The sequence below is a fragment of the Martes martes genome (genome assembly GCF_963455335.1).
Source record: "Martes martes genome assembly, chromosome: 18".
Lineage (NCBI taxonomy): Eukaryota > Metazoa > Chordata > Mammalia > Carnivora > Mustelidae > Martes > Martes martes.
In genome coordinates, this window is record NC_137906.1 from 7,060,079 (window position 1) to 7,079,902 (window position 19,824).

Here is a 19,824-nt window from a genome sequence, read left to right on the forward strand (position 1 = left end):
AGCCAGACCTCACCAGAGGTGGGCCCGAGGCTAGTCCTGGCAGATGGGGTCCCGGGGTCCCTCTGCTTTTCTAAATTGCTTCTCCCTCACTCTGAATAGCTACTGGGATGGCTGCCAGTGCTGGGGGTCCTTTGTGCTTTGGCCTGGCTTTCTCCCCAGTGACCAGTCAGTGGCCTAGAAATCTGCGTGTATGTGTTGTATGTGTTGGGGGAAAGGTGCATGCGTGCGTGCGTGTGTGTGTGTGTGTGTGTGTGTGTGTGGTGTGTGTGAAGGGGTGGAGGTACATTTGTGTGGAGGGGTGTGTGTGTGTGTGTGAGGGGGTTGGAGTGGGTGTTTGTGTGGGGGTGTGTAGGGCACATGTGTGAGGGACATTTGGGCGTGTGTGGGATACATGTGTGATGGGGTGGGGGGACATTTGTGTGTGTGTGTGTGTGTGTGTGTGTGTGTGTTTTGAGGGGGTGGGGTATGTTTCTGTGGGTGGGGGGTATATGTGTCAGGGTGGGAGGACGTTTGTGTGGGGGGTATGTGTGTGAGGTGGGTGGGGGTGCATTGGGGTGGGGGGTCTGGGTGGGGGGGATGTATGTGAGGGTTTGGGGAGACGTTTGTCGCGGGGGTTGTTTCTGTGTTAGTGGGGTCGTCCTTTGTCTGTAGCTGCCTCTCACAACACTCACGCTTTGGGTCAGGATGACGTCTCCATTTTTAGGTGAGGGGAGGTTCAGGTGATGTGCTGTGGTCCCTGCGTGACAGCCAGAATCAAACCTGACGTCGCCTGCTCCCAGCCTCTGCTCCCCTCCTCGGTGTCCCCTGGCCTTCTCTGGTTTTGAGGGCCCTTGGATGTAGAGCCCTTAGGCATGTCTGTCTTGGCAGCCACACCTGGTGGCTCTGAGCTTAAGTTCAGGCCGGGGTCCCTCTGGTGACAGAGGCTCGGAGCGGGACCTGCCCAACGACCCCGAGGCGGGAGGAGGAGCTTTCCCCGGCTGCACTGGTCTTCCTGGCCATCCTTTCTGCTCCCGCACGGCTTTGCTGCCATTCTCTGTCATTCTGCCGCTGCCTCTGGCTGGAGAAGCCCTGGGTCTGCCCACTTCTCTCCCCGGCTGGGGGAGTCTCTCGTCTTGGGGGCGTGGGGGTGCCCGTTGTGGGGCCAGGCTCAGGGTTGATGCCGGCGCGGGCCGCCCTCCCAGCTTCGTGCACGTGGGTGGTCTTGAGAAGAGTGGGGTGGCCGGGGTGCCCCTCTTTCTGCATCGGGGCTCCTTCCCGGACTCGGCGTGTCGCTGAGACCCCACAGTCCAGGGCCAGGCGAGAGAAAACCAAGGCTTGTCGTGACCATATCCGTGTGGCATCGTCCCCGGTCGGCGTGCACACAGACGCCCGCCGGGCAGGCACCTGCTGCACGTTCAGCTCCTGGACCTTCTCTCGCCTTGGCTTTCTCACAGGAGTAATGGAGGTTGGGCGAAACGGCGGTGCCGGGACACGCTCCAGAGCAGTTTGTGGTAGAAGCTGCCGTTTGACTTCTCTGTGTGTCCTCCGGCCTCCCGAGCAAATGTGCGCGGGGATGTGGTGGAGGCCCGGCACGCGGCTCCTGAGGGTTGGGCCCGGCAGCTGTCCCTGGTCCTCGTGCGTCGCCTCCAGGGCTCCTGGGGCCGGGCCTCCCACGGGTGGACCCTTAGGGCTCTGCCCGGCCGAGCTCCGAGCGTCCGCGCTGACGCCGCGTCTCTCCTCTTGCACGCTCGCTCCTCTCCGGGTCCCTCCTGGCAGCTTGGGCCTCTCCCTTGTATTCCTTCCTCTCTGGGCTCCGCAACGCCAGCGCGTACTCCTCGGGACGCCGCTGACGCTCTTCTCTCTTGCAGGAGGAACTCCAAAGCCGGAGCCGGAGCAGGTGATAAAGAAGTACACGGAAGAGCTGAAAGCGGCCCCAGATGAGGCACGTGTCACGGGAGCCGCGCTGCTTCTGGTTTGCTTTGGGGACGAGGGGTGGCTCCGGAGGAGGGTATCGGCCTTTCCTCTGCTGGGCGGGCACGAACCGAGGTGCTGCCGGGTGCCGGCCGTGCTCCGGGTCCTGGGGTGTGATCTCCCGGCGTCCCGGAGGAGGCAGGCCTTCCCAAGGGGAGGTGGCCCGGCCTCAGAGGCCCGCGTTCTGATCTTAGCTGCGCCGCTCACGAGCCGTCGTTCTGAGCAGGGCTCCTCACCGGGCCTCCGCGTGGCCCTCTCCCTGTGCCATCCTGGAGACGAGGGATGGGAGAGCCCGCCCCAGTCGCCGAGGACCGAGCTGGGGAAAAGCGAAGTGGCTTTGTCCCCATAGCGGGCCTGCCAGACCCTCATAGCAGCTTCGGTTGGACCCAAGCTTCTATGCTGAGCTGTGTTTTGGGGGCTGCTGTGCCCCTGGTCTCTGATTTGAGTGGAGAGTCCCAAGGACTCTGGGGCGGGGCGTGGGGGTGGGTCGTGGGTTGAAGGGCAGTCGCACCAGGATAGAACGGAGGCCTCTGCCCTCTTTTTCTCGCAGCTGTGGCTGTTAAAGGGTTAGTAACCTGGAGGTCGTCCCCATGTCTCCCACCCTCCCTCCAGTGCTGTCTGTGTCCCCAGGAGACAGCACACCAGTCTCTGTTCTTTCCTTTACCTCACGCCCCCTACCCCTGGCATAACTGGCTTGCTCTGCACCAGCCTCCTGGCCTCCAGGCTGCCACCTGGACAGCCTCCAGACAGCTGTGACAGTGCTGGTAGCCCCACCTTGAAACCCCTCGGCGGGTCCCCTGACGTGGGAGACAAAGCCCCGCTCCCGAGCTCGGCCATCAGAACCTTCAAGATCTGGTCCTGTCCCGCCTGCCTCTTTTACACCCTACTCACCCCTGCTCCCTGCGGCTGCCACTGCCCCTCCCAGACTATGCCGGTTTCTGCTTCGGAACGTTCTCCTCCCTTTCCCTGCCATGCCCGTTCCCGTCCTTGTCCACCTTGTCCCTTTCCCGTGTGACAGCCAGCTTTGCGGCCCTGTCCTCTCCATTTCCTGCCCCGCTATTTCCTGTCTTCCGGCCCATGTCTGCTGTCTTCGGCCTGTGCTGCTGTCACCGCTAAGGTCCCTGAGGCCCCTGTGCCTGTGGCCGTCTGTCATCCCCTCTGCTGTGCTGGGCCCTCTGAGGGCGTGGATCCTGGTGACTCATCTGTCTTCCTGCCTTTGGACCAGTAGACGGAAGGACTGACTGCCCATGATCCTGGTGTTTCAGCAGGACCATGAAACACCTTTTCCTATTAGGACCCCCCACCCCCCGCCTTGTGGCGCAGCGGGCCGTCAGTGAGCGTGCCCTGTGCTGGTCTCCCTCCAGGACTGCATCATCTGTATGGAGAAACTGGCTGTGGTGTCCGGCTACAGCGACGTGACCGACAGCAAGACCATCGGGCCGGGGGCCGTGGGCCGCCTTGCCAAGTGCAGCCATGCCTTCCACCTGCTGTGTCTGCTGGCCATGTACTGTAACGGGAACAAGGTGCCCGCGCGTCTGCCCCCGGGGGAGCGGGGTCGCCTGCCCACAGTCCTTCCCCGCTCCTGCTGCTGCCCTGCGGGGGGCCCAGGACACTCTCGGAGGCAGCCTCGAGCCGTCTGTGGGCCTGGGCCCGTGGCAGGATGGAGGTGGCAAGTGACCCCTGGCTGCCGTCCTTCGGTGGCACTCGGCCGGAATGGACCGAGGTTGGGAGGACGGGGAGGCAGGCCTCGGGGTGTGGCGTGGCCCCTCCTGCAGCACCCCTGGACCGCTCTGCGCCAGCCAGGGGGCGTGTGCCAGCAGTTGACCGGGCCTGGGGTCTTTTGTTGGGTTTGAAACCTGTTTGCCCGTGAAGACTTTTGTGCACCAACCCGATTTGCCTACTCGATGCTGGTCTCCCGGTGCCTCGCCCCTGTGCCGACCATCTCTCCGGGGAAGCGGTCGGGTTTCTGTGCTGGGAGGGAATGCGGGGGACGAGCCGGGGACCTGCTGTGGGGCAGGGGGCCATGCTAGGCGCTCTCTCAGGGCCACCGGCTCAGTCTGTGGTGCTCTGCTTTGCCTCAGGATGGAAGTTTGCAGTGTCCTTCCTGCAAGACCATCTACGGGGAGAAAACTGGGACCCAGCCCCGGGGGAAGATGGAGGTGTTCAAGTTCCAGGTGTCCCTCCCCGGCCATGAGGACTGTGGGACAATACTCATAGTTTACAACATTCCTCACGGCATCCAGGTAAGGGGCCCGGCACGAGAGGAGCCTCCTTGGACCGTTCTGGGATGGGTCCTTCTCAGTCTGGGCCACTCTTCTTCCTTACGCTGCCCCTCTCCCAGCAGTGCAGTCCCTGGGGCAGTCGGGAGGCACCAGTCTCCCGATTTCAGGCTCTCAGGAACCAGGAGGCACCGGTGTCTGCGGGTAGAACAAGCTCTTAGGGCTGCGGAAGCCAAGAGATGGCCTTCGGCCCTTCCCTAACGCAGGGAGGGCATCCTGGAGGCGGAGACGTTGTGGCTCGACTTGTACTGGGTAGAAGGCCAAGTGTCTAAAGCAGGAACAATGCTTGTGTTGGGGGGCTGAATGACGGGGGATCCCCCAGGGCAGGGAGGCGCCTGCAGAGGGGAGGCCAGCTTGGGAGGCCAGCTCAGCGGCCAGATCCAGGCCTGCTTCGGGTGTGGTGTGGTGGTGCCGGCTCTGATGGCAGGAGCAAGACAGGAACCCGAGCAAAAGGTCCCGGGGTCCCAGTAGAGACCCAAAGAGGACCCTAGGCCCTCCTGCTTGGGCCCGCATTGACCGCAGAACTGGTGGCAGGTGGGCAAGGTCCAGCCAGGGCAGTGGAGACCGGGACCCACGGGGGCCCGTCTGCGACAGGTGGCGCGTCCCTGTTTTGTTCAGTCACGTGCTTCTCCGAGGTTTCCCTCCGTTTCTTCTGAGTGGGTCGTAGTGAACTTTGAGAACATCCCTGACAGCCTCAGAGCCCCAGAGCAGAGGGAGTGTCGGGGGGGGGGGGGGTGTGGCGTGCCTCTGAGTGGCAGAGCGCACGAGCAAGACCTTCCACTGTGGCCGCCCTGTTCGCGGTCCCTGCCTCGGGCCCCGCTGCGGGCCCATCTCGGGCAAGGGGTGAGGGCGTCCGGAGGGAGGCCTGGCCATCGTGGCCACAGAGCCCAGTGCCCACAAGGGCGCCAGTGGGGTGGGAGTGTGCGTCCTGGCCTTGGATGAGTTCCAGTCTCGTTAGGGAGGGGTGGGACGTTAGCAGGAGAGTCTGATGCCAGACCGAGTGGCATAGGGTCAGGGAAGGTGGTCACTGAGGGAGGCCGGGTCACATTGGGTCTGTGACACGGATTGGGCTGGTCACGGGTGTAGGAATAGCCCTGGCCCGAGAGGCAAAGGGTGGGCTGGGCTGCTGGGCACCTCTCAGGACCCTCCCAGGCCCAGTGTCTGTGTTCCTCCTGCAGGGCCCGGAACACCCCAACCCTGGGAAGCCGTTCACCGCCAGGGGATTTCCCCGCCAGTGCTACCTTCCAGACAATGCCCAGGGCCGCAAGGTGAGGCAGGGCCCCCCGGCTGGTAGGGTCCCGGCTGCCTGTGGGCAGTCGGAGCGGGTGGGTGGGGAGGGCCTGGCCTGGTGGCCATGCCAGCTCTGCCCTGCTCACCTGCTGCTTGTTCTTCTGGGGCCGCTCGGGGTGCTGGCCCCTCCTTCCCGGGGGTCGCTGTGCATTGGGCATGCTCCCCCGGGAGAGATGACTGGAGGGGAGGCCTTTTCCAGCAGCCTCTCGGGCCAGGTCACCTGTTCTTCGGTCAGGCCAGCGTGACGACATTGGTGGGTGGGGGCGGTGGAGGGGAGGAAGGGATAGGAGAGGACTGGGAGACTGGGACAGCCTGCGGAGCTACCTCTCACACTGGGACTAGGGAGAGCATTCCCGGCAGACAGAACCCCTTGAGAGCGGCAGCCGGTGGGCCCGGCTGGAGGCTGGGAAGAGTCTGGGGGAGGACCAGAGCCCGGTGTGGAGGCAGTGGGGCATCGGGTGCCCCTAGGCTGCCCTGGGTGTTGCCGACTGGAGGTTTGAAAATGCTCCCTCTGGCTGCTGTGAGTGTGGCCTGCAGGTAGCTGAGCAGCGGGTGGGGGCGGGGGTGGGGGACAGAGAGGTGGGGGTTCCCTAACTTGGACTTCGGGCAGGGTTAGCCTGGCCCCAGGTGCGGCTTGAGCAGCGGGTGGCGGCACCCTCCGACGTGGGGGGTCCTCTTGGGCCATCAGGTCAGCAGGGGGAGTTCTGGAGGGGGGTCAGGACTGGAGCTGGAGGGTGGGGACCCCAGCAGATGGGGCTGACTTGGATCGGGTCACTTAGGAGAGTGGCCAGCCCGGGCCCTGCCAGTGGTTCACGGTACAGGTCGAACAGTCCAGGCAGGTGCCCTCTGTGCCTGCCCTGGTCCCGACTGGTGGGGCAAGTCGGACCAGGGAAGGGGAGTGGCCAGCGGATTCTGGCCCCCTGCTGCTCCGGGGGGTGAGAAACCCATACGCAGACTTGCGCTCACTCATTAGCCCCTCCGCCCCTTCCCTCCCCCACTGCAGGTCCTAGAGCTGTTGAAGGTGGCCTGGAAGAGGCGACTCATCTTCACAGTGGGGACGTCCAGCACCACGGGAGAGACGGACACGGTGGTGTGGAACGAGATCCACCACAAGACGGAGATGGACCGCAACGTGACAGGCCACGGCTACCCTGACCCCAACTACCTGCAGAATGTGCTGGCTGAGCTGGCGGCCCAGGGGGTGACCGAGGACTGCCTGGAGCAGCAGTGACACCCCCAGCCTGGCCGGGCCCCACCCTGCCCCACCTGCCTGCCTCCGGCCACCAGCCGCCCTCTCCCCGCGCCGCCAGCTGGGCTGTCCCCGGGATGGGCAGGCAGGAAGGTGCCTTTCCTCGGAGGCTGCGGTGTTTGTCGGGGGCCTGCCTCCCGCCCCCCTCCTCCCCTCCAGGCCTGGATCTGCGTGGGAGTTGGGCAAGCCTGGGAGTTCTACTCGCGGGGGCTTAAGATGCAGCTACCTCAGAGCGTGGGGCCCCGCCCTTGGGCTGCTTTGGGTCCGTAGTGCTGGGGGCCCGGCGTGGGGTGAGGCGAGACTGCCCCATCGCAGCCCCGGCCGCCGTGGTTCCGGGTCAGCTTCTCATACCTCAGATGTTCTGTTTGCAATAAATGCCCTATAGCCAAAGTCAGCAGGCCCTGGTGTGTTTGTCGGCGGAGAGGCTGTGCGTGTGCGCACGCGCGTGTGTGCTGCTGCGTCCGAGCAGGAGCGAGCCCGCCGACTGCCCATTCGACCCACATGCCCCAGTGACCAAGGCTGCGGTGAGGCCGGAGAGCCCACCCCCCCCCCCCCGAGTTGGGCTGCTGCCCCAGCCCCTGACCCCATCCTCAGAGTTCTAATTTCTCGACCCTCTTAGGAGGATCCAGTACCCCGGCCTGCCCTCTGCCTGGGTTGTGGCCTGGGGCTCCAGGGACACCGGCCGCATCCTGAGCGGGCCAGGGCTACTTTTGCCTCCATTAAGCCCCTTTTCTCCATAAGAAAAAAAAAATTAAAGTCTGTTTTGTGTGTTGGTCTAAAGATGAGTATATTATATGTTAAAGCATTTTTTTTTCCCTCTATAAATTTGAGTTTTGCAGCAGGGGGGCTGGGCTGACTCAGTGGAGCATGTGACTCTTGATCTCAGGATCTGGAGTTCGAGCCTCATGTTGGGTGTGGAGATGACTTAAAACTAAGATTTAAAAAAAAAAAGGTAGTTACCCTATGAATCAGCGATTTCACCCTTAGGCGTGTATCCAAGAACAGAAAACAGGTCCACACAAAACTTGTACATGAACGCTCGTGGCAGCATCATTCATAACAGCCCACAGCCCAACCGTCCGTCCGCTGAGGAGCCGGGAAACAAGATGCCCGGTCTCCGTACAGTGGAGGGAAAGTTCTGGACTAAGAACAGAGGCTGGTCACAGGCTACAATAGGACGCTAAGGGGAAGAAGCCAGCCCCAGCGCGCCACTGGTGTGATTCAGTCCATGCAAAGTGTTCAGGACAGGGAAGTCCGCGGAGGCTGAGAGCAGATGCCTGGTTGCCGGGGGGAGTGGGGAGTGGGGAGGGACTTCGAATGGGTACAGCGTGTCCTCTCGGGGTGATCTGCATGTTCTGAACTGAGTGGTGATGTTTGCACAACCTTGAGAAAGCCCGCTGAGCCGTACACTTTGAACGGATGAGTTTTATGTGAATTATCTTTTTAAAAAAAACTGTATCTTAAAAAAAAATAGAGCCAAAAAGAGTTAAGTAAGTGGGAGGCTTGTCAGCTGTCAAAGGGCCTTTTGCTGACTCCAGACTCTTGTTAGACAAGATCGTGGCCTTGTGCAGGGAGGGCAGGGGGATGGGCCCCGGGGCTGGAGCTGAACAGGTCAGGTGGGGCGTCTGCATCCCCCATCCTGCTCCCACTCCCTGGGTGGGGATGGAAGGCCAGAGGGCGGCCCCTGGCACCTGGGGTACAGGAATCTCAGGCATGTGGCCCTGTGCCCATGTTTCCAGAGACTGGGTCTTCTCGGGGGCAGAGAGGCTGGCTGGGACCCCAATTCAGACATGGGACTCTGGGGGGCTTGGCTGGCATCTGGAGGTCTGGGGGCATCCCCCTCGGTCCTGGCCTTGGGCCCGGGTCTGAAGCACCCTACAGGCCTGCCCAGCTCCCTTAGGGTAGGCTGGGTGAGTGGGAGAGGGTGGGGCGCAGTTACATTTTCAGGTCTTTCCAGGCCTAGGCCAGCCTCCCTCTGCAGCCGGACTAACCAGCTCCTCCAGGCGCTGGGGGCGGGGGTGTGGCCGGAGGAAGCCAGATCAGCCCCAGGCTGTGGATGTGGGAGAAGGGAGAGCTCGGGGGGCCATCATGGGGTTCCCCCAGAGGCAGCCTGGCCTATCGCCGCTGCTCCTCCTGGCGGGGGCACTGGTCTGGCCCCTGCCTTGTATGAGCCTGGGTGAGTGGGGCTCCTGGGATGAATTCACCTGGCCGGACCCAAGGGGCTGGGACACCCGCTGGGGTGACTGGATCCTGGGACCCCCCCCCGCCCCCACCGCCACCAGGGGAGAGCAGGTTCCAGGACCCTCATGCCTATCTCTGTGGCCACAGAGCTGATCCCCTACACGCCACAGATAACAGCCTGGGACCTAGAAGGGAAGGTCACAGCCACCACGTTCTCCCTGGAGCAGCCTCGCTGTGTCCTGGACGGGCTTGCCGGCGTTGCCAGCACCATCTGGCTGGTGGTGGCCTTCAGCAACGGTGGGTCATGGTGCGGGTCTGGGGCGGCGGAGGAGAGTCCACGGTGGTGGACCGGGCACTGGGCTTTATCGTGCCGGGCTCTGAGAGGGGTGACAAAGTTACCTGGTTTGTGCCTGGAGGGAGCCTCTGGGCCCTGAGGCACGGAGGGCCAGGTTTTGGGGGACCTTGGACCCAGCAAGGGGCTAGGCTCCCTAGCCCCACCTGTCTGTCCCTTTTTCCCACAGCCTCCAGGGACTTCCAGAACACACAGACACGAGCTGAGATCCCAGCCTTCCCACAGCTGCTGACGGAGGGGCACTATATGACACTGCCCCTGTCCCTGGACCAGCTGCCCTGTCAGGACCCCGCGGACGGCGGCAGGGACGTCCCCTTGCTGCGGGTGGGCAATGACCCCGGCTGCATTGCCGACCTCCGCCAGCCGCCCTACTGCAACAGCCCTCTCCCCAGCCCCGGACCTTACAGGTGGGTCACCTGCCTGGATCCTGGGACAGACAGGGGCTGTGCTGGGGGCGAGGGGGGGTCTCGGGCAGGTGAACTGCCTTTCCCAGCCTCTCCCCAGAACTTTCCCCTTCACAAGCTCTGGTTTAGGCCTCTGTGGGGTCAAGGAGCACTCACCCCAGCTTGGGGGCAGGCAGAGTGTGGCTTTTCCAGGAGGCCGGCCCATGACAGGACTGGTGGGGACAGGCTGGGGTCTCAGGCCCAGAGTTGGGGACTGGGTGGGGGCGCTGGGCTGCAGTCACTAGCCCACAGGCAGATCTGGCAGGAAGGTCAGCCCCCGGCTGAGTTCAGACCCAGCCAGTGGGTATGAGGCAGGCAAACAGACTAGCACCCACTTTTTCAGGTGAAGGAGCTGAGGCACAGGGCAGCGAGGGTTTGCCAGGGTCACGGTGGGGAGCCAGAGCGGGAGAGCAAGTGTCCAGATGGCGGCCGCCCGGGGCCTCAGGGAGTCCAAGCCCAGCCGAGAGGACCAGCTCGGGGCGCAGGGATGGTGGGCATGGTGCAAGCGGGACCGGCCCTTCCATCCGCAGCCTCCCTCTGCCCCCTGCCCGGCCCCCGCCCTGACAGGACAGCTCTCCCACTTCCCCCCTGCCCACTTCCTGGCTCGGCCTCCTCTCACCTCCTGCCCCCATCCCCAGCAGCCACCAGAGCTGGCTGCCCTCCGTGCCCGCCGGTCTGGGTCCCTCCACGCTCAGACGCCTTCAGGGTTCCCCTCCTGGAGCAAAGATACAACCTGAGCTCCTATGCGCAGCCTCTGGTGCCCTCAGTGCTCAGCCCGCCTCCTCCCCGGGTTCCCAGGCTCTGAGCGCGCCCTGACCTCACCCCTCCTTCCCTCCCTGGACCTTTGCTTAGGGCGCCAGAGCCTACCGGGGGGACTCGTATGGCTCCCTAGATGCCACTTGGCCAGCCGTTTTCTCTGGAGTCCTGGGGTTCCCAGTTCTATCCGGCCCACTGAGTCACCCTGAGGCCCTGTGCATGTGACAGTTAGTGACTGGGGTCCTCCTAAACCGGATGGGGTTTCTGGAGAGCAGCGGCTCAGACACACTGGGACCTGCTGGCCGAAGTCACTGTGGTCAGAGCGGTCTCAGAGGATCCCCCCAATGTGCCCCAGAAGAGCCTGGCCCAGAACCGCCTGGAGCTTGGCCGCTGTGGGCAGGCTCCGGGGCTCTGACCTCCCCCTTCTCCTCTCCACAGGGTGAAGTTCCTCCTGATGGACGCCAGGGGCTCACCCCAGGCCGAGACCAGGTGGTCCGACCCCATCACTCTTCACCAAGGTAGCGCTGGGGGAGGGACTGCTCTGGCTCCTGCCTAGCCCTGCCGACTAGTCACCCCCTGCCGCCACCAAACCAGGGATAGGGACACAGTGTCCAAGTCCAGCCCCTCCCCCGAGCAGAAGCTTGTGCAGGGGAGGTGGGGCACCGGGTCAGCCTCACTGGCAGAGAAAACGGGCCTGTCCGTGCTCAAATGTTGGTCAGCACTCAGGTGCCCAGGTCCCAGCCCAGTCGTGGGCAGAAGCAGCCTTGCCCTCCAACGCCAGCCCTGGGCCAAGCCCTGCAGGTGGAGAAGGGCCGGGACATGAAGGAGGCCAGGGTCAGAGTCAGGGCCGTGGGTTCTGGGAGATTTCCCTCAGCAGGGCCCTAAGGTGCCCGGGATTCACCGGGCCAAGGAAACTGCACATGAGGGGAGGCCAGTGTCCACTGTGAGGGACACCTGGGAGGCAGGCTGCAGAGGCCGGGGTGTTGGAGGGGGAGGGGAGAGGGAGCAGAGGGGATGAGGGGGTGGGTCTTGTCGTCTGAAGGCCTTGAACGCCAGGCTCCAGGGAGCGGGGCAGCCACGTGGTGGGTCCTGAGGTCTGCTGCAGCTCTGCCCGCCGCGGGCAGGGCAGTGGGCGGGCACACTGGCAGGAACAGCCTAGAAGGTGGGAATAAGAGGCCGGGGCCATGGGGGGTCCAGGCCGGCAGGGCACGGATGCCTGGCTGAGATGGACAGAAGGGTGGGCTCGGGAGGCTGTTAGGCCTTGAGAGGCAGCCTGGGTGGGGAAGGGACTGCCCTGGGGTCATGGGGCAGCCTCTGAGCGGCTGCTGTGCGCAGGGAAGTCTCCAGCCTCCATCGACACGTGGCCAGGGCGACGCAGTGGTGCTATGATCGTCATCACCTCTGTCCTCTCCTCCCTGGCCGGCCTCCTGCTCCTGGCCTTCCTGGCAGCGTCCACCGCACGCTTGTGAGTGCTGATAGCCCTGGGGCCTCTCCCCCACCCTGGGGGGAGGGGTGCCCTCCCCTCTCACTGGTCCCAGCGCCTGGAAGCTCCTTTGCAAGGATGTTCCAGGAATTTCCACCCCCAGTCTCCCTCACCTGGAGGGCAGGGAGGCGGCCCAGGAGCTCCTCGGAAGCCAGGTTCAGAGAAAGGGTCACCTCCCTCTGCCCTGCCCTTCTTGTGCCCTTGGCCCCCCGCCTTTCTCCTCCTGGGCCCTGTTTTCTCTCCAAGGAGCCCTCAGTCACTTCAGAGACCTGATACCGGGGTAGTCAGGGCAACCACCTGGAGGAGGTGGCCCAGCAGCTGGTTCTAGAAAGAAAGAAAGGGAGAGATTGCGGGAGGACCGGGGACCCAGTGCTGCCTCCTCTCCCCATCCAGCTCCAGCCTGTGGTGGCCGGAGGAGGCCCCGGAGCAGCTGAGAATTGGCTCCTTCATGGGGAAGCGCTACATGACCCACCACATCCCACCCAGCGAGGCCGCCACCCTGCCGGTGGGCTGTGAGCCTGGCCTGGACCCCCTCCCCAGCCTCAGCCCCTAGCCTGGCCCTTGTGGCTGGGGCGTGGCTGCGGCCAGTGTGGGGGCAAGGACGGGGTGCTTATTCCCAGCCCCTGCACACTCCCCCCAACCCCTGCCTGCAGTCCCACTGATGTAGGACAGATGTCAGGGTTCAAAACGTCTTTGGTGCAATAAGGTGGTTTTATTCAAGCACAGGGACAGGACCCAAGGGCAGGAAGAGCGACACCGGGGTGGTGAGGAGTGGCCCGTTATATATACTTTCGAGTTGGGAGGGCTTAGGGAGAGCGTACGTCTCTAAGGAATTTTGGAAGCGAGGTTTCCAGGATCCTGAGGGGGCCTAGCTGTTGTTAGGAAAAGGTCATTTATTACTGTTTAGTAAAAACTGTCACGAGACTCTTTGATGTGTATCTGTGCGTCATATGCTTGGAGGATAATTGCCAACATGTATCTCGAGGGTTTAGAGATAAAAGAAGTTTCCAAATGAATTTTTATGCGTAAAGTCGACTTACAGGGTCCTGGGGGTCAAGCTAAGATTGCCTTTTGCCCTTAGCAAAATGTCAACATCCAGGCAGCTGAGTCCCCGCAGGAATGTCACTCTGCCCGTTTCAAGGACTTGTCAGTGCGCTGTGAGTAGTAAGGAAATTTAATAATTTTTCTTCTGCCTCGGTTTCCCACGTCACCAACACTGGCAGCCCTGCCTTTGCCTTTCATTGTTCCGTCATCCCTAGCGAGGGTCCGGGAGAGGCTAGAGGTAATGTGCAGAGGCCGCCCCGACCAAAAGCTTCCAGGCTCCGGGAGCGGGGTGCAGGGAGCCGTCCTCTGCCCTGTGCAGGGGACAGGGCTGGGCCCACAGAGTGTACCGGGCCTGAGCCTCACTCTGTCTATCCGCCCCATCACCCGCGTCCCCGCTAGCGTCCGGCTGTTGGCAAGGCCGGTGGTTCTTGCTGTGGCCACACGGGGGCGCCGACGCGCCGCAGCCGTCCAGCCTCGCACATGCGCACTCCCATTCCCAGAGGGGCGGGACATTGGGGGCTGGCGGGCTGCGGCAGTGACCCGAAGCCAAAGAGTAGCCGCCACTCGGTGGGGTTCCCAGAGGTCGGGGCTCCAGGCCTCGTCTCGGTCAAGCCAGAGGGATGAGCAGTCATGCTCCCGCCTGCGGGCCTACTGTGTGTCGTCCAAAGTGCACAACCGCCACCGTTTTCTAGATGGAGAAACCGAGGCTCCGTGACTTGTCCACCCCCACCAGCCGCAAGACCTCCTGCAGGTGCAGGCGGAAGCAGATTCAAGTGCAGTCAGGAGCTCAGGCTCCAGGGTCCTGCATGACATGGGCCATGGGAGGCAGCCCCTTTGGGCAGCCACTCTTGAAATTCTGCTGCTCTGACACCTGGGACCGTCTGGGGCTCTTGGAATCGGAGAAGGGTTCAAAGTATCCCCCACGCTCACCAGCTCTGTCCGGCAGAGCCCGCCTCCCACTGTCCTGTCCAGGCCTGGCTCCAACACCAGAGGGAGAGGCGCTCTACCCCAGGACACCCAGCTCCGGGCCTGCCCAGGGGGGTATGGTGAGGAGGAAGACTGGAATGAACCAGCCCAGGGCTGGAGGGTAGAGCAGGAACAGGAATTGCCCTGCCCCGGGGCTTTTATGTGTCCCAGGGCCCTCTCGTAGCTTATACTGATCCTAGACACAGCCCCAGCCATGCCCCATGTGTGCCCAGGGCACACGTCGCGGCACAGTGGGGTAACGCGTAGCCCAGGGGAAGAAAGCGACCCCACCTGGAGGTCAAGGGGGCTTCCCAAGGGTGGCTTTGGAGAGGAGTCTTGAGGGGCACATGGAAGTGAGTCAAGTAGGGGCGGAAGGAGGGAGGAAGAGAGAGCGAGAGAGTCGGGGAGTCCAGGGGTAAAAGGGCTCACCCTGTGGGGGCAGCGGCTGGTAGTAGGGACGAGGGGCCTGGAGGCCAGGATGAGGGGGACTGGCCTGGTGTTCTAGGCACATGGAACCAGGCCTGTACCAGGGCAGACAAAGGGAGTTGGAGAGGAGGGGGTGGATTCCAGAATATTCGGGGGGTGGCCAGAGGAACAGGGACTTCGTAGATGAAGGAGACGCCGCAGGAGAGGCCATCCTTGGGTTTCGGGGGTGGGGGGGGTCTGCGACTGCAAAATGGAGGCGCTTTATGTCCTACAAGTGGTTCTGTCCCCCAGCCTGCCTCAGAGCAGACCCCCCCCAAAAGGGGGTTCTGGGGAATGCCATCTTGGCAAATGGGGGAGTTTGGAAGAACATTCACAAGTTAGTATTTTACATGGATGGCCGCCTACCCCGGGTCAGCGGGAGGCTTTCCTAGGAGCCCTGCGGACGGTGGGTGTTCTGGTTCAGGGCTGTGGCGGCAGGCATGCCAGGGCATGCCAGGGCATCGCAGAAGCCCCGTAGAGAAGGGGAAGCAGGACTGGTCATGGCCCAGCATGGGCCCCACCCGACTGGGCCCCGTGGAGACAAGACCGGGCCCCACGGTCATGCCCCAGAGAGGGTCGCCAGCTGGACCCCACCCTGCGCAGGCCAGCCCATGACAGCCTTGAGCAGAGTCTGTAATGACAGCCATGTTATGGCGAATCTTTTATTAAATGGCCTTTTAAATTGTCCCCAGGACTGTATTTGAGGAAAGGCCTCCAAATCCAGTGGCTAAAAACAAGTTCATTGTTAAAAAAGGAAAAAACAGCAGAGATTGCGGGGGTGATGACTCACAGATGACTCATGAGGCCAAAAATCAAAGGAATCAGGTGGAAACCGGGGGAGGGGGGCACCACTGCTCCCTCTCACCCTCTGGGTTCACTTTGTTCCTCTTTGCCTCTGAACCACGCGTTCCTGCCCATCATCTCTGCAATCCCCAGCCCGCCACCCCGTCTCTAGCTGGTCTCTCCACATCAGGGTTCCTGACCCCCACACCCATCCTCCTCCCAGCATGCAGAGGGGCCGGACTATGAACTTGATCATGTCCACCTTTGCTCACAACTTGCAGAGTCTTCCCACTGCGAGACCAGAGTCTAGATTCACCATCTCAGTTTTGAGACCCCGTCGACCTATTCCTTGCTCCCTGTGTTCCAGACACATGGGTGCCTAGTCAGCCCTCCTGCCACAGGACCTTTGCACTTGCTTTCCCCTCTGAGTGTAAAATACTTCTTTCCTTTGCTCCTCCAGATCATCCCTTAGCTCCTGTGTCTCCTCTTCAGGAAAGCTCTTCCTGACCCTTCAGCAATCTTGGGATCCCTGTTCTTTCCCTTTGCTGCATGTTTTCTATTTTATAATTAGACATTTAAAAGGGTGAGTTTTGCCTCTCTCCCACGGGACTGGAAACTCCGGGACAGAGACCGTGTGTCTGGTTTGCTCGCCGTGGCACCGCTAGAGCCCGCACAGTGCCTCGCTCCCCAGCAGGTGCTTCATGAACGTTTGTTGACTGACCACTTTATAAAGGGCAAATAAATCTTCGCCTTCTTTTAAAAAAATACCAGCTTCATTGAGATATAATTCAAATACCGTGCAATGTACCTACCTAAAGTGTTCCGTTTGCTGATTTCTAGCATGTTCACAGAGTCGCGCATCAGAACCAACTTCAGAACATTTGAATCATCCTGAAAAACCCCGGGATTGGCAAAAACTTGTGACTGGCAAAATTTGGGGGGAAGAGAACCAGAAGCCCTGATATTTATTTGCCTGTCATGGGTCCCCTCACTCGCTGTTCCTCTCATTTGGATAAATCGCTCTTAATCATTTTTCACTGGGTAGAACTACATTCCACTGGTGGGAAAAGTGGGGTCTCTCACCCACCCAGGAAACCGTCTCCACAGGGCCTGGAAACCCCTCTCCAGCCCCCAGGCCCTGGCATGTTCTCAGCCACAAAGAGCAGGAACCAACCTTGGGGAGCTCCGTGGGGAAGGAATGTTCTAGAAGAGATTAGGAAGCTCCTGGAAACTCTGAGGAAGCCGGGGTTGGAGATCACGCTGGGAATCCTAGCGCAGGACAAACTGCATTCCTTGGGTCCCGCAGTGGGAGCTTCTGGGCTGGTCGTGGGCATGGTGGCCGCGGCCTGGGCCGGGAGGGTTCGCCGCGGCACCCACTCCTCTGTCTGGGGTGGGTGCGTGGCTGGTGGGCAGACCGGCTGCCTGGGAGCCCGGGCCATGCTGACGGGCCTGGGTGTGGGTGAGGGGCTGACTGAGTCCTTGTGGAGGAGGGACGCCTTTTCCTGAACTCTCCAGGGCTGGGTCTGGGAGGACACAGTGCAGAAAGGCAGTGTCCCAGACATACGAAGGGAGTGGCAGCAGCTAGACAGACAGAATGGCAGCCAGTTGTCACTCTAGGAAGGTGGCTGTGCCCCAGACGGATGGGGGGTGTGCTTTATACGCACTTTGGTGAAAGAATGTCATTAAATGCCGGGGGCTCTTTGGAACTTTGCTGGGCTCGGTGACTGTCGGCCTTCTAGGAGGGCCCGCAAGGCCAATGTGGCGGGGAGCCTTGGACTCGTCACACCTCTCTCCTCACTCTGCAGCCTGCCTACCCCACCCCGTCGCTCCCTCACAGGGAGGGGGGAGTGGTGTGGGGGCTGAGGGGGCAGTTACTGGAGTCCCCACTTCTGGGAAGGACAATGGCCCCGGGGACCCAGCCCAGAGACCCGCCCCCCCCAGGCCATACAGAAGGCTCAGATCCAGTCCCTGTCCTTAGGGAGTGTCCCCCACACAGGGGAGGCGCATGCACCTGAGAGCCAGAAGTGTGGAAAATTCTTATGTGAAAACTGTAAGCCCTAGTGCCTCTGAATGCAGCTGTATTTGGAGGTAGGGTCTCTAAAGAGGGAATTAAGTAAGGCCTTTAGAGTGGAACGTCATCCGATCCTACCGGCGTCTCCATAAAAGAAGAGGACACGGGCACCAGGGCTGCACGTGCAGAGGACAGACCGTGGGACCAGGCCGCCCCGGGCAGCCGTGAGGTCGCCAAGGAGCGAGGTCTCCGGAGAACCCAACCCTCCCACCGGAGCGTGGGCTTCCAGAGTGAGAAAACAGATACTCGGTGTTTGGTTTTGAGTAAGCTCCAGGCCCAACGTGGGGCTTGACCTCACAATCCCGAGACGAGGACAAGGACGGCAGGCTCTACCGACTGGGCCGGCCCGGCACCCCAAGTCTTGCTGGAGCACCCCGGTCTGCGGCATGGAGCTACAGCCGCCCGAGAGCACTAATCCCCCCGCCACACAGCCCGGTGGGCGAGAACATTCGTGGAGGTAGAGCACTTGGGTGTAGGCCGGGGTCCGCCTGCTCACCGTGCCCGGCCCAGCTTCCTGGGTGGCCTCCCCCGCCCCCACAGAAGCCAGAAGCCTCTAGAGCCATGCCCCGCCCCTCTCCTTACATCCCTGCTCTGCTCCCAGCCTGGATGCCCCTGACTCCGAGGTCAGAGCCCCGAGCACGAAACAGAAGCCCCAGGGCTCTACTTTCTGCCAAATTTACTGGGGGAGCCCTACCAGAGAGCCCTGCTCTGGCCTCAGTTTCTCCTCCACAAAATGAGTGAAGACCTCCCAGCTCCTAGGCTCAGACACTCCAGTCCGCCTCCCCGAAACCCCACTCCCTGTGTGTGACACAGGCTAGAGTTACCCACGGGAAAGAATGTGTTGCCCTTGACAACCATTCTTCTCCCTGACATCTCTCCCTGAGGGACAGAGAGGAATGCCTCATTAGTCATCCTGGCCTCTCCCTCCTGGTCTCCAGCCCTGCTCCCTCTGCTTGCCGGCGGAGGCGGCTCAGAGCCCCCACGAGTGTTTCATGGAACCCCCAGGCTCAGCCTTGACCTCTGATCCCTGCGCCTGGAACCCTGTCCTTGTCTGAGCCCCAAATCCGTGGGGCCGGGGCAGTGGGAGAGCCCCTAAGGCACGGGGTGTCATGGGGTGCAGGTGGGGGGGATGGGCAGGAGGGGTCGGGCGCTGAGAGGGGGCTCAGATCATCAGACATCCCCAGGGTGCCTCTTTTGAGTGGGGTCTTTTGATGGCCTATTGGAGGGATGAGTGGGTAAGGTGCCCCCTTTTCCCAGTCCCCACTTTGCCTCTAGAGCTTCTGCCCACAGTGGTCCTGGCACATAGTAGCCCCTCAGTAAACAGTGCAGCAGGTGCACTGAACATAGTGACTAAAAAGTCCCCAGTTTTCCAACCTCCAGCTGCCCTGTGTCCGGCTGGGGAGATGTAGGCCCAGAGCAGGGAGGACTTGACCCGAGGCTTAGGTGGGTCAGGGATGAGCCCGGGTCACTGGCCTCTTGGCCCCCGAATTGTGAGATTTCACTCAAAGGAGGCATTCCCCTACTTAAAGAGCCTTCTGGTTTATGATTGCAGGTGTGTGATGCTTTCATGAGCCCAGGTAGGTGGTGAGCTGCCTGTCTTGAGAGGTGTTCAAGCAGACCTGGGAGGGGCTGGACCACCATGCAGCAGAAAGATTCAGGACCAGGGTGGGGTCAATGAACTCTGGGGTCTTTCCCCCTTGATACTGGCACAAAGGGGTCTTTGTCAGCGTTCGGTGAGCGGCCCCAAGGCCACGCTGGTGCAGGCGTAAGGGCCTGGGTCACCTGCACTCCCGCTGTCTGCACCAGGAAGCCCTAGACTGCCTACCTGGGGCATCGCTCTGCTGGGGCGGGCGGAGAAGAGCCTGGCCGCCCCTGGAAGGGCCCCGCTTCTCCCTGTGCACCTCCACAGGACAGGCTGTGATGGCTGCCACGGGGCTGGGGCCTGTTTGGCGACATGGAGTTGGGTGGGCCTTTGGGAGCCTTTAGCTGGGTGCTCTGTGTCTGGGGGCTGGCGGAAGACCCACCTCGTCCCATGAGTCACTCCAAAGGTACAAGGCAAGGCAGGTCCTTGGGAACAGACAATTCGATCTGGCTTGGCATGCCCCCCGCCCCCCGCCCCCCACCCAGTCCCTCTGGGCATTCTGGGCCCGCACCCTTCATGCTAGGACTCACTGGGGCTGGGGACATCTGGACCAGGAAGCACGGACACAGCAGAGAAGCTGGGTTCTACCCTGAGGCCACAACATGGTAGTTGTCAGTCCAATCCTGTAAAGCAAGATGGTACCCACGGGCCCACTGGTGGGGTACACAGAGCAGGGAGGGTTCCATATTCGCAGTCAAAGTCATCACTGAGCACAGCTACGGTGCCAGACCCCGGACCCGGCGCTGGGGACACGGTGGGGGACTTACCATTAATGGAGAAGAGACACATTCGTCCAATTAACGATACAGACAGTTAGTATAGTTGGGGGAAATCATTTATACTGTGGTCGAGTAGCATGTTGGGTAAAGT

At 62.0% G+C, this 19,824-nt stretch overlaps 2 protein-coding genes across 4 annotated transcripts in view; both read left to right on the forward strand.

Annotated features, from left to right (window-relative positions):
- DTX2 (deltex E3 ubiquitin ligase 2) overlaps positions 1-7,707 on the forward strand; it is a 36,069-nt gene extending 28,362 nt beyond the window's left edge. For both annotated transcript variants that reach the window (XM_080830376.1, XM_080830375.1), the window contains exons 6-10: positions 1,848-1,921; positions 3,315-3,473; positions 4,032-4,193; positions 5,408-5,497; positions 6,523-7,707. In XM_080830376.1, coding sequence (XP_080686502.1) covers positions 1,848-1,921; positions 3,315-3,473; positions 4,032-4,193; positions 5,408-5,497; positions 6,523-6,750 — 713 coding nt within the window. In that variant the 3' untranslated portion in view covers positions 6,751-7,707. The remainder of the gene's footprint in view (positions 1-1,847; positions 1,922-3,314; positions 3,474-4,031; positions 4,194-5,407; positions 5,498-6,522) is intronic.
- Positions 7,708-8,800: 1,093 nt separating this feature from the next.
- UPK3B (uroplakin 3B) lies at positions 8,801-15,999 on the forward strand. 2 transcript variants are annotated; one of them, XM_080830476.1, is made up of 7 exons: positions 8,801-8,944; positions 9,097-9,246; positions 9,471-9,708; positions 10,939-11,018; positions 11,836-11,965; positions 13,065-13,140; positions 15,702-15,999. In XM_080830476.1, exons 1-7 carry the CDS (start codon positions 8,857-8,859, stop codon positions 15,711-15,713), a joined length of 774 nt encoding a protein of 257 aa, XP_080686602.1. In that variant the 5' UTR covers positions 8,801-8,856; the 3' UTR covers positions 15,714-15,999. The 2 variants fall into 2 exon arrangements, with proteins under 2 accessions (XP_080686602.1, XP_080686601.1); XM_080830475.1 differs by lacking the exons at positions 13,065-13,140; positions 15,702-15,999 and adding an exon at positions 12,377-12,993 and having other exon boundaries at positions 8,811-8,944.
- Positions 16,000-19,824: the final 3,825 nt, after the last annotated feature.